The sequence below is a fragment of the Solea senegalensis genome, unplaced genomic scaffold, assembly GCF_019176455.1.
Source record: "Solea senegalensis isolate Sse05_10M unplaced genomic scaffold, IFAPA_SoseM_1 scf7180000015071, whole genome shotgun sequence".
Lineage (NCBI taxonomy): Eukaryota > Metazoa > Chordata > Actinopteri > Pleuronectiformes > Soleidae > Solea > Solea senegalensis.
In genome coordinates, this window is record NW_025321214.1 from 106,399 (window position 1) to 120,000 (window position 13,602).

General features: G+C 40.0%; 1 protein-coding gene across 1 annotated transcript in view; it reads left to right on the plus strand.

Moving 5' to 3' along the window:
* The first annotated feature begins 3,020 nt into the window (after window positions 1-3,020).
* LOC122761912 (nuclear receptor subfamily 6 group A member 1-A-like) overlaps window positions 3,021-13,602 on the plus strand; it is a 78,642-nt gene continuing 68,060 nt past the window's right edge. Inside the window, exon 1 of the mRNA XM_044017095.1 lies at window positions 3,021-3,240. Within this exon, the coding sequence (XP_043873030.1) occupies window positions 3,174-3,240 (67 nt within the window). The 5' untranslated portion in view covers window positions 3,021-3,173. The remainder of the gene's footprint in view (window positions 3,241-13,602) is intronic.

Consider the following 13,602-nt stretch of genomic DNA (forward strand, 5'->3'; position numbering starts at 1 on the left):
TGTTTTCCAGTCCACCAGGGGGCGGTAATGTAAAAGACTACGCAACAACAACATCACCACTCGCTACCAAGGAAGTCATTCATTCATTCATTCATTCATTCATTCAGCTGTATCGTTTTGTGGGAGAAGTTTCTTTTAGACTTCCTTTAAAACGTTCTTTCAGACTGGGTCTTATAATAAATAAATAAATAATAAAGTGAATGTAACATTCTAAATGTCTTCAAACCCAAATGATCACAAAAGCCCATCATTTCCATTATTCTTAGATGAACTGCAATGCTGTTATTTTAAAGACTTGAATTCATGTGTCTGTTACATTATTTGTTTATGTTTTCCATTTCTGCAGTGGAAATGTTTAGTTTCACACTTTTCTGAAAAAGAAAATCATTGATTATATTTTTACATTCGTGTATTTGTTCAGTTTTGCTATAATGCAGTGTTTGTATATAATGAAAACATATTATACCATTGACTCTTGTAACTATGGTCAGCCTACAACACATTCTTGCTCTCATCTCATTTTCACAGAAAGGAAAAATTCACTCACTCATTTTGAAGTTTTGAAGTACTTCAGTGTTATTTTCTCAATTACATTTTTTGTTCCAAAATACACAAAATATCTGTAGGTTTTAATCAAATACTGTATATAAATAGACTGTGACCTTATGTGTGTGAAGCCCTCAACGTAGGATGGAAGTAGCAGATAACCACCAGGGGGCGACAGCTGATTAAAATAAATCAGTTTAAATGTGAAAGAGCTTCTACTTGTCATCTATAAAGTTCATGGTCAAAATCACTGGTTTCAGGTCTTTTGGGACAAGGTGTCAATATTGTAAATGATGTTCTCATTTATTAGAAAGTAGATGATACAGTATGTGAAGACACCGGTGTGACGGACAGCTCAGATCATCCTGTGCGTGCTGGTCGTGACGTCAGTGAGCACCGGTCAGATCTTGTTGGAGCATTTAGAGTTTGTTTTTATATACTAATACTTTTATATACAGCCTGTGACCTCGAGGACAAATCCTCCTTTTTCTGTCTAAAATCAACAGTTACTTTTCACACAATGACGATTAAGCAAAAAGTCAAGGAATTCAAACTGAGTTTAATTGTTTCTGAGACTCGAGAATGTTACAAGTATCTGCTGGAGGTTTGTTCACAGGATGACGACATGTTTCAGGAGACGCTGATGCAGGTCGGAGTCCTGTCGTCTGAGTCCTGGGCAGCAAACTGACCATGCAGCAGCAGCAGCAGCAGCAGCAGCAGCAGCAAACTGACCATGCAGCAGCAGCAGCAGCAGCAGCAGCAGCAGCAGCAGCAGCAGCAGCAGCAGCAGCAGCAGTGATCAGTAGATGAGGTGCAGGTGTGATGAACAGGAGCACAGGTGACGGAAGCCACGCCCATCATGAGCTTATTATTGTCTGTCACCTTATCCTTCAAACAACCTTTGACTCGCACATGTGTTTGGACTGTGGGAGGAAACCAGGACACACACACACACACACACACAGGGACAATATGCAGAACGGCACTTCCAGTTCCAACTGGGTCATTATCAGGTGTTTTTGCTGCAAGGTAATAGCACTAACCACTAGTCCCCCATGTGGCTCCAGGAGGAAACAAATAATAATAATAATTCCAGGTTTAAATGTGTTTTTTCTGGTTTTACAAAGTTCACCAAGAAGAACACAGCTCAGCTCCTGCAGGTGTTTTACTCATCAGCAATTATTACAATTTTAAAATGATTGCAATGGTTCCTGGTTTCTTTGAGAATCAGTTCAAGATACTTTTATTAGTTACTTAGTTGTTCCTTGTTTTGTTTTGATCCTGTCAAATGCTTTGAGTTGCATTGCTTTGTAAGAAAGATGCAATATAAAGAAAGTCTGATTGATTGATTTTACTAGTCAGCTTTCACTCATTTCTCAAACTTTGTTTTAATCCTGAGACGATCAGTCAGGACCACACACCTGGTGTCTAATCAAACAGTTTCAGGGATTCTGGATCTCACAGAAACTTCAGAATATAAACAGACATGGGAGCAGACGTGCCGTCGGTGAACAGCTGTCGTGTGCGCACGATGTTTTGTGCTCAGGTAGAAAAAAAACAAACTGTGGATGAAGTCATGGCTGAAAGGTCAACTTGCTCTCAGTGGTTATTGTTAAAATCGTGTAAAGATTTGTTGGAAAGACCAGATCAGGACCAAAAACTGGCCAAATATCCTCTAGTGTGGGCCATGAGTTCATGTTCCACCAGTGAGCATAGCCATTAGCATAGCCATTCGTGTTCATTTGTAGAAATCCTTCATTTATAAACGTGGTTTAAAACTCTTCTGGCTAAAATATGCTGCCTTCAGGACAAAAATCATTTCACGGCACAGTGGTTTGACTGCAGCGCTAGCATTTAGCCTCTGTGAACAAATATAATCTAACATTATTATTATTATTATTATTATTATGCTGCTAACATCGCGAACAAGAGGTCAGATGCTGCGTTGCAGAGAGAGAACATGACTGAAGATGTTTCTTCCTGTCATCATACGTCTGTCATGGACGTGACTGAATCTCGATGCTAATGTGTTGGTTGAGTGATGCAAAAATGTGAATAATGCAAAAATATGTTGTGCTATTCTCTGACATTAATGTGCGTCTACTTGTGTCTGTGTAAAGTGTTGTGAAACATTTCCAGTTCACTGCAACATGACATCATCAATAACAACAATCACCTGAGCTTCCACACTCCACCTTTAATTCTTTTGTCTTTGCATCACAGCAGCTGCACAGCTGCACAGCTGCAGAGCTGCACAGCTGCAGAGCTGCACAGCTGCAGAGCTGCAAAGCTGCAGAGCGAGTCAACCTCTGTCTGTATTACAAGTCATTGACAGAAACTCTTTGAACACTTGAACTCTCTCAGAATTGGATGCCACTATCTTCCAGCACGCTCTCGGTCCGTGAACGCACCAGCGCTGGGGGTGTGGATCCAGTGACTGTGTTACTGTGAGTGACTGAAGGAAGGAGCTCAAAGCATGGCTCTGCTGTCGGGAGAGTGAGTGCGGGGACAAAGCAGCGGCGTTCACTTGTGACTGCACCTTCATCACCTTCATCACCTTCATCACAACCAGCACCGCTGTCATCTTCATCTTCATCTTCACCAGCCTCGGTGAAGGACTCGGGAGGATGGACATAGAGCAGAGGACGAATGGGTTCGACTACCCGGAAAGAAACAACAGCAAGTCCGTCAACGGTAGGCAACACACACACACACACACACACCTGCACGTACTGCTGTTGCGTGTGTGATTAGACCATTCATGTTCTCATGTTCTCATGTTGTCATGTTGTCATGTTGTCATGTTGTCATGTTCCTGCTGCACGTCACACTGAAGTTAAATGATTGTTAGTGCAAAACAGCCGAGGAAATAAGAATAAGCCAAATATGAATACATTGATTCAAATGTTGTTGTTTGAAAAATAAAATGTAAGAAAGTTGTGCACACTTCAAAACAGTCCTACTAGAAACAAAAGCAATTAATATTGTAATAATAATAATAATGATATAATCTAAAAATATAATAATGTGGACAAAGAATTAAAGTAATCCCTGAACCCTGTAAACATGTGGCCGTATTTTCTCCTTACATGAACACAATAGTTGTCGCGTGGTTTGTGTGCTTATGTGTGTGTGTGGTGAATGCATCAACACAAAAGTGTACAGTGAACAAAACAGTATGAGACTAATATATTAGAAAACATGCTGCTAGATATGCACTTGAATGGCCTGTGGTTATTTATTCACCCACTAATTGGTTGGATTGATAAGATGGACTTTTTTTTGAATAATTGGCAGCAGATTATTATTATTATTATTATTTAATAGTCCAATATATTTATGTGAGTTTACACATTTTCCTCTTTGCTTAAAATGCACAAGTGTCCTGCACTGAAGATTTAAAACGCACTTTGCAGAGACAGAGAAGAAGAAATCAGCATCAAATATTCAAATATCAGCCAGTGGCTGCAGTTCTATCTAAACATGGGTATAGAAAACCTTTTCTGTGTGTGTGTGTGTGTGTGTGTGTGTGTGTGTGTGTGTGTGTGTGTGTGTGTGTGTGTGTCAGTGGGAACAGAGGTTGGAATGTTTTTATTTGGTGGTCACTCAGTCAGTCTGTTCAGGGCGATCGTAAAAGGTGAACTTTTGAACTTGGAGAATACCCTGGAGCTGGATCAGCTCTTCACTTCCCCAAATCTGGAATACACACACACACACACACACACACACACACACACGTATGTATGTGTGTGTGTGTGTGCGTGTGTTGTAGGATAACAGGTGACTTTGAGCAAGAATATGCAGGATGGTGCAGTTATGTTACTCATGCATTTATTAAAACATGGAAGTGAATCACCTTCATGCTTCAATCGTCACCAGCAGATTATGAAAACATTCATAAAATTAACTTTTAATTATTCATACTTTTTTATTTATTTAGTTTGATCATAATAATCTTACTATAACAATAACGACGATACGAATAACAGTAAAGTCATTTTAGTTTAATATACACATACACACACATTAGCTGTTCAAACATGGTCTTGTAATGTTCTTCATGTTAAATCATATCTTATATTAATGTTGGGGATAATCATTGTCGTCATGTTTTTTACTGCACGACGATGAAGAAAGAGAAAACAAAAACAGCTGATTCAGGGCTCATGGCAATTACCCACAGACAAATGAGATGTATGTGCAGATGGTAAAGTCCAGCTGGTTCACCTGTCACTGATAGGTGAAAAGTGTTGAAGCTTTTTTGTCTCTTATCAATTTACATTGTTACTGAAACAAAGGAGTCAAAGCTCCTTCAGCTTCCAATGATATAACAAACTCAATTTTCATTGATCTTTGAATTGACCAGGAATTTGGACCCACCCTCTCTCTCTCTCTGTGTGTGTGTGTGTGTGTGTGTGTGTGCTGTCCCCCAGGGCAGGGTGAAGGGGACACTGGGTGGAGAGGGATAGGATGTAAAACCCCCAGTGTTTCACTTGAATGATAAGCCAGGAGGGGTACAGTGGGGGGTCCATGTTTTCTTCTTCTCCACTATCAGCAGATCTGTTGACACAGTTCTCTTTCTTCTCTCTCGTCCCCCGATGATAGTCACTGTTGTTATAGATGATATTATTATAGATGATATTATTATGTTGTATTGGAGTTGGCATGTTCTACCCGTGTGTGAGTGGGTTTTCTCCAGGTTTCCTTCCACAGGGGAATTGAACAACATGGACAAATCTAAATTGACCATAGAGTGAATGGTTGTGTGACTGCTGACCTCACGTGGAGGATATAGAGGGAGAAAATGAATACATTAGAAAATAAAAACCCGATTGTTTCCTGGATGAAGCTGTTAAATTCTGCATCTCGTGTTCTGTGTGAAGCGGGGGTTGGACTCAGCTGACCAGCTGACCGCTTATGTGCGATGTTATATTCATTTAGATGAGCTGATCCAGGGTTTATTAGGGTTTATCTAACTTTCTGAAGTTTAGTCAAAATACTTCATCTTAGACATTGAGGAGGAACTTGGTTGTTAAGAACGTGATCGTGTTGACGGTGTGATGCTGCTTCATAGTTGTAGAACCTCCAGACAATCATTTGAGAGATGTGCAGAAGAAGCTGCTGATCTTCACTGGACCAGTTCTGCAGTTGTCTTCTTACCTGTGCGAGAAGGACGTCAAGGCCTGATTGTCCTCCACAGTCTTCAAAGACACACCTCCAGTTCTCCTTTTCATAACCAAAATTATGAGTAAATAAATAATGACACAATACAATAATATGCAATAGTTCATACATAAATAAACAAATATAATAGGAACTCTTACAAAACAACACAAAGAACAGGCAATATATACATGAAGGTAACAGAAGTGAATGTAAGCTCTCGTTTTTACATTCAAGTATAATAGTTTTATAATAGTTTGTATTTCTGCTGGTGTTCATGTGTTAAAGCTTAAATACAAACTCAGCTGTTATAAATGTAAATGTTTTCATTTCACTTCATTTACTTCAATACTAAAGAAATAAACACTACAACTTTTATCAGGAAATCTCAGGAAACCAAAGTCATTTGCACGTAGTTGTTAAAACACATCAATCACTTTTTTTTTTCAATCAACAAACTATTTCCCCAATCAGTCAATTTATTTATGTTTATGATCATCCATGAAATGCAGAAAATGATGTAAACATTTGATCATCTCAGTAGTTTGTTTTTTTCAGTTTACCGTCGTACAGATATCATGATGTGTATATATACATGTGTGTATATATATATATATAAATACATGTTTATAAAGTTTCTGAATATCACAGACCTTCATTAAAAAAGTCTTTAATTGTAAAAAGAAATGGATTCAAGAATAAGTCAGATATCCATCGATCAAACATCAGTGGTGTTTTTATTGTTAAAGTTTTATTTTGTTTGTCTTAATGACAACGCTGTGAAACGACGGCGTCGCTCCTCTCGGGACGTTCCCAGATCATTTGAGCAGATGCAGGAAAATTCTTCCCCTCGGCTGATTAGCATTTCAAACAGAGTGATTTATCTCACCAGCGGCTCCACAGCAGATGTTTGTGTTTGTTTCCATTTTAAAGACTTGATATTGACGAATGAAGGGATTTAAACGTGAGCGTGAAGGAAAACCAAAAAGATTGAAGCTTCATCCTTTCATTTGATTCTGGTACAAAGTGGAATAGAAATGAATTAAAGGGCCAAAATCTTATCTTAAATCAGGCTCCTGTTCATCCACACTTGATTCTAATCATTCACAAAAGCTTAGTAATTCCTTGCTCAGTAATAATAATAATAATAATAATAATAATAATAATAATAATGATAATGATTTTTGTGAGCCGAACCTTAAATTTAGGGTAAATAACTCTTTAAATAACTGTTTATAGTAGTTTCTCTTTTTTGAAAAAACAGGACTGAAAACCTTAGACATTATCTGTAAATCGACAAACTGTTAGTTATTTTAAGACAAATGATGACAGAAAAGATATTAATTATGTATGTAAGTTTCTCTTTAAACTTTAAATCTTTGTCTTTTTACATTTAATCTCTATTTATAATGAATCTTTTGTCAAGTTGGAATAAATTTGACAATGTAGCAACAAAACATTAACATTGATATTTATAAATCTCTAAAATCTAAGATTGACTATTTATAATTACATAAAAGTAGCGTGTAATATTAATGAATGGCATTAATGACAGTGACAGATGAGTGCAGATGGTGTACTATTGTCTTAGTGTTCTTGTTCCACATCCACACGTCACCTTGGTTTGAAAACAGCTGAGATTTCTTTCTTTTTTGCGCCTTTTTATTTATTTATTTATTTAATGAATTTTTTTAGCTAAATCACAAATCACCAGCCAATAAAAGGGAACTGAAAGGGAACATATTGCCACAGAGTTTCAATAAATACAATCCTCGTCTGTGCTTGTTTACTGGAGCAAAGACAGTATTCAATCTGTTCTGACTGGCGACACAATCTCACAATCTCCAAAAACAACGTCACGATCCAGACCTTCCAAAGTAAAGGTGGAATCAACCATTTAACCACACCCCCAGTGTGAGCTGCAGACACATTGTAGCAACTAGAGCTGAAGCAATCAATCGATGAATTGATTATTAATGGATGACTAAATTAATCGGCAACTATTTTGATAATCAATGAATCGGTTTGAAGCTTTTTTCATGATTAAAACCACTTTAATGTGAATATTTTATTCTCTGGAGAACAAAGAAATCATTTAAAGGAAATCATTTTGGTTTGTGGACAAAACAAGACATTTGTGAACATCATCATTGTGTGTGTGACCACAGTGCACGTGTGACCTCGGCGCACGTTTGACCACGGCGCACGTTTGACCACGGCGCACGTTTGACCACGGCGCACGTTTGACCACGGCGCACGTTTGACCACGGCGCACGTTTGACCACGGCGCACGTAGCCATACCCGGCTCATAATTATGACACTGACGACGGAGATCACTTACATATTTGTACTGTGCATGGAAGTTTAATGATTACTGATGAGTTTTAAATTTAAAACATGGAGGAAAATCATATTCTTCAGTCACATGGTCAAAAATACCGTATTTATTTGTCCCAGAGGTCTGAAGGCTGAGTGTCCTTGATCCCAGTGCTGCAGTTTCCAGGCAACACACATCTCTGTGGTCACAATGAAGATGGTCAGGCGGCAACGCAACATCATTGAAAAGAAGAACAGCAAACCCATGTACCACACAACACAACACAACACAACACGGCACAACACAACACAACACAACACGGCACGACACATTAGGTCACCCTGTTTTTCTTGAGCACATTTTAACATCCGTGCATTTTTACTAACACACAAACATATTCCTTGACGTGTTTCACTTCAATCCAAATGTGTAAAACACATTTAAATGAAGAATCTCATGACATTAATGACTCATGAAAGACTCTTGAAATGATGCATAGACAGAGTTTTAGTCTTGACAAAGGAGACTTTTAAATGAATTGGGATTCTGTGACCTGACTAAACATAATTCAGAGAACAAATAAAATGGTTGATAAACTTAAAAAGAGTAAGTTCAAGTTAAAGTAAGCTTCATATCATTTATAGATCATATCTTCATATCAACTGAAGTCATTTTCCGGGTTTTCTGTGTAATACAAAATAATGAGATTTAGGTGTTGCAATTGATTCTTCTTCTTCTTCTTCTTCTTCTTATTGTTATTGTTATTATTCTGTATTTGTCCAGTCACATGAATCTTTAACAGAATATTTACTAAACATAGAAGTTTGTGAACATGTTGCAGGGTCATCGTCACAGTTCTCTGCTGAGGCTGCGTTTGTTGTTGTTGTTGTTGTTGTGTGAGCGGTGGTGAACACATGGGGGAGGTGGCGCCGCACTGCAGCGAGCACTATGGGAACGGTGACCAGGGCCATTGGGACGTTGCTCTAGAAGCATTAATGGTCGGCTCTGTGCTGACCTCCATCTAACCTGGCAAAGTATTTACAGCCTCCACTTGATCCATGAGCTACAGGCTGCAGTGGCACTGGGATGTTTGCTGCCTCCGTCGTGGCTCAACCTGAGGCTCCAACAGCTGCTGGTGAACAGCGGGGGAGCTTCCTGCCATGAAGTCTATGTTTTAGGGGAGATGTATGTTACTGTAAGTCTGCTGCAGGCCCTGCTGTTGTCAGGCCTCTGTGATATTCAACACGTCGCCCGGCCTGACGCCATAAATGTCTTCAATTTGAGTTTGAATTTGGGAGGAGGAGGAGGAGGAGGAGGAGGAGTTTACAGGCAGCTGTAAAACACTGAACTTGGTATGTAGAGCCAGGACGGCGTTGCTGTCAGAGTGCAGGGCAGGAGGATGTGCTTGTTGGTGGGTTATAAAATGAGCAGCTGAGCTGAGAGGATGCTCTCTGCTGTCGGGAGTCTCAACAGTAAGACACTGGCCTGTGACGATGAATGAGAGAAGAGTCTCAGCTGATTTGTTTCCTTCAAACTGATGGTGATGGTGATGATGATGATTGGTTTGTGCTCACGTCACAGTCAACAGAGAAGATACACAGAGCTGTGCATATTGACCTTTGTAAGAGGGATCTGCTAAACTGTTGCTGTACTCATTACCTCAACACACACACACACACACACACACACACACACACACACTGTTTCATCAACCAGTGTTGACCAACGTGCTTTACATGAAATAATAAAACATACCCTACAATAAAATAGCAGAAATAAAATGTACAATTTTATGAATCAATTAAATAAGAATCAATGAATGAGTGAGAAAAGGAAGAGCAGAAGCAAAGTGAATTAAAATCCAGTCTAAAATGTTTTTAGTTTGGATTTAAAAACTTCCAGACCGGTCAGGGCAAAGATTTGGAGCTGCAACAGCAAAGTAACAGTCACACTAATTCACATTTGTTCATGAATCATTAATTCTATAAAATGTTGTCTACAAGTCGACTCTGTATCAGCCTCAGAGGTTAAAAACCTGCTTCTTCCCTCTGGTTAGTCAGAACTGAAGAAGCCTCTTGGACAACAAGTCCAGTCGCTCTCAGCTAACGACTGAAGAAAACTTGAAATCTCTTCCATAATCGAGCATTGAATTGTTTTGGGACATGAAATGGATTCAGGACGTCAGCAGTGATCCCCGATCGTAAAGCCTAAATACTTTTGATAATTGAACTTAAAACAACTTAGAGTTAAGTGTTTTTGGTACAGTTGGTATCTCCCTTAATGAATAACTAGCGTGTCACATTTCAATCCCTTTGAGTTCCTTATTGGATGGTTTCATTTTAATTGTCTGTTCATTTGTGTAAAATTGTTCTGATGAATCGTCATTCAGTGTTTTTCAAACCAAATATTTTCAGTTTACATTGATAAAGAAAACATTTATATTTAAAAGGCTGAAATCACAGAGCTGGTTTAAAAATACTCACTGATTCATTATTAGTTTTTTTTTATTTGTAACAGGATTGAATTGTAAATAACTTTGAGCCTCTGCTCTATAACCTTCTTTCACTCTGCTGCTGCAGAAACCAGAGAAACTGAAGACGTTATAAAATAAAACATCCACTCAAAGTCCAATAAATGAAAAACAAGACAACATATGTAAAACATTCAAATGAATTTTAATACAAGAGTTTCTTGGTGTTGCACGGCTGCAGGTCCAGTGTGAACAGTCAGAGTGTGTCCACATGCTTTGTTTTGTAAGATGATGATTATCAGATGCTGCTGCAGCTCAGAGTTTGCACAGTGCAGTGCGCTGGCTCGGCTCTGGGAGGTAGTAAAACTCTGACCCCTGGTATGATGAAAGGGAAGTTGCTCCTTTGAGCGTGTCAAGCAGCGGTGACAGAGCGCCGCCCGCCCTCCCCCGCCCCCCCACGCCCCTCTGACCACAGCGTGACCCTCTGCTGAGCTGCCCGCCGGGATTAGCACAGATGAAGACATACATTCATTAGGTTAACATAACAGACACTGATGACTGCTCTATGTTACATGTGAGCGTGAGCGGCTGCGTGAGCGGCTGCGTGAGCGGCTGCGTGAGCGGCTGCGTGAGCGTGAGCTGTGTCTTCACCACAGTCGCAGCATGAACTCAAAATGAAGAGTGAACGAGAACCTGAAGATAGTCAGTCATCAGTCAATCACACAGTTCAAATAAAATGAAGTGATCAATCCTTTGAAATCTTTTGAAAACGGTAATAAGTTCATTCATTATATCAATTATTGTCTTTTTTTTTACTTTGTTTTATCTGTTTTTATTTGAAAGTGTGAAATTAGACACGCGATCATAAAACAGTTTTAAAACAGTCAATCCGGATGTTATTGTACAAAATGTGAAAATATGCTGGTGCTGCGCCGTGATTGGCTGCAGCAGGTGTCAGTCACGCTGCTCTTCATGGGCGCTGGAGTGACTGAAACAGAATGACTGACGCTGCGTATAAAAAAGTGTACAAATATCTAGTTGTGTAATGTAATGTTAGGATTTTGACTTAATAATTATACTTAGTCCACAAATCAACATACACATTCAACTCCTCCTTATTTATGAGTGTTTGAGTGAAATAAACCTGTTCAAATATAAAGAAAGTAGTGAAGCATAACGTAGTGTTTGACTGTTCACTTCAAAACTTCAAGTCGTTGGTGATTGAGTGGAATAAACTTGGACTAAAAACGCTGATTTGTGTTTAAACGTCATCGTCTGCGGCTCTGTAGACGCAAACTGTCGTTCTGTGTCACGACTGCACATCACCTGCTGCTCTGTCTCTCTCTATGTCTGTCTGTCTCTGTCTCTCTCTGTCTGTCTGTCTCTGGCCCTCTCTGTCTGTCTGTCTCTATGTCTATCTGTCTGTCGGCTCTCTCTGTCTGTCTCTGTCTGTCTCTCTCTCTGTCTATTTCTATGTCTGTCTCTCTCTCTGTCTGTCTGTCTGTCTGTCATTCTCTGTCTGTCTGTCTGTCTGTCTCTGCCTGTCTCTATGTCTATCTGTCTATCTGTCTGTCTCTATGTCTATCTATCTGTCTGCTCTGTAGTTCTGCTCGGCTGTGATGCGTTCACTGACCTGTCAAATGTACGTCCGTGCTGATAGCGTCCAGGTTTCCACAGTCCAGTGACGTCTTGAATGTCCAACTCTGTCCACATTAAAGTGTTTGGCTGTTTTTAGTCCTTGTAGCAATATATTTGCTGTAATTGCTATAAATAAATAATAATTATTATTATAATTAGTGGGCCACACGGTGGTGTAGTGGTTAGCACTCTCACCTTGCAGCGAGAAGACCTGGGTTCGAGCCCCGGTTGGAACAAGGGCCTTTCTGCATGGAGTTTGCATGTTCTCCCCGTGTGTGCGTGGGTTCTCTCCGGGTTCTCCGGCTTCCTCCCACAGTCCAAAAACATGCAATGTGGGGATTAGGTGAATTGGACACTCTGGATTGACCGTAGGAGTGAGTGTGAGAGTGAATGGTTGTTTGTCTCTATCTGTGTGTGTGGCCCTGCGATGGACTGGCGAACTGTCCAGGGTGTACCCGCCTATCGCCCGATGTAGCTGAGATTGGCACAGCACCCCCCGCGACCCTCTGGTGGAGGATAAAGCGGTTAGATGATGACTGACTGACTATAATTAGTTAAGTCAGTTAGTTAACACCCAGCTCTGCTCTCTGAAACACACAGAACGTTCTCTTCTTTTTCTTTATGCCATTTTCAGGTGAAAAATAAAATGAGTGTCAGAGCGAGTCGTCTTTCAGATGGATGGTTGTGAGTTTGATTCCCGGCTCCACTGGTCTACGTGCCGGTGTGACACTTAAACACCACATTGCTCCTGACGGCTGTTCCAGCTGTGTGTGTGTGTGTGTGTGTGTGTGTGTGTGTGTGTGTGATAAACAGACATAGATTCTCTGCATCAAGACTAAATAAATACACAGCATCTGTCATGGGAGATGCAGGCCTCTTATAAATCACTAAGACTGTGTGTTGGTGAACTAGGCGGCATTTTTAATTCACTTTCATCGCAATCAAAACGTATTTGAGTGCTTTAATAAAATATCGTGCGTTAGTCAACAATACTGAACTTGTATATAATGTTGTTATGTGGCATTAGAGACACACAGAAACAGGTTTATTTGAGACTAAAGGGGACAGAGGAGATCAGGGTAAGACCGGAGATCCAAACAGATGCCGGAGCTCAATCCAGAGAGACAGAGCAGGTCTAACAGTGTGTGGCAGGCAGGTGTTTTGCTGCTCTGTCTCCAGCACACCTGAAACAATCAGAACACAGAGTGAGCAGAGGCAGATGAAACAAAACACATTTAGTAGTTGATTAAGTATAAATGAATTGATGTAGTCCTACTAACCCATCTAACCAGCTTGTTTTCCAATGCTACTGTGCTATGCTACTATCTGTACTACACTCTATACTCTACTGTCGTGCTGCTTCACGACAGAGGTTGTAGATGAATGTTCAGGTGATCACCTGAACATTCTAGACTGGAGCTCGCTCTGTGAACTTGAGCGGCGCTGGAAGTCGGCACCACGGGGCGG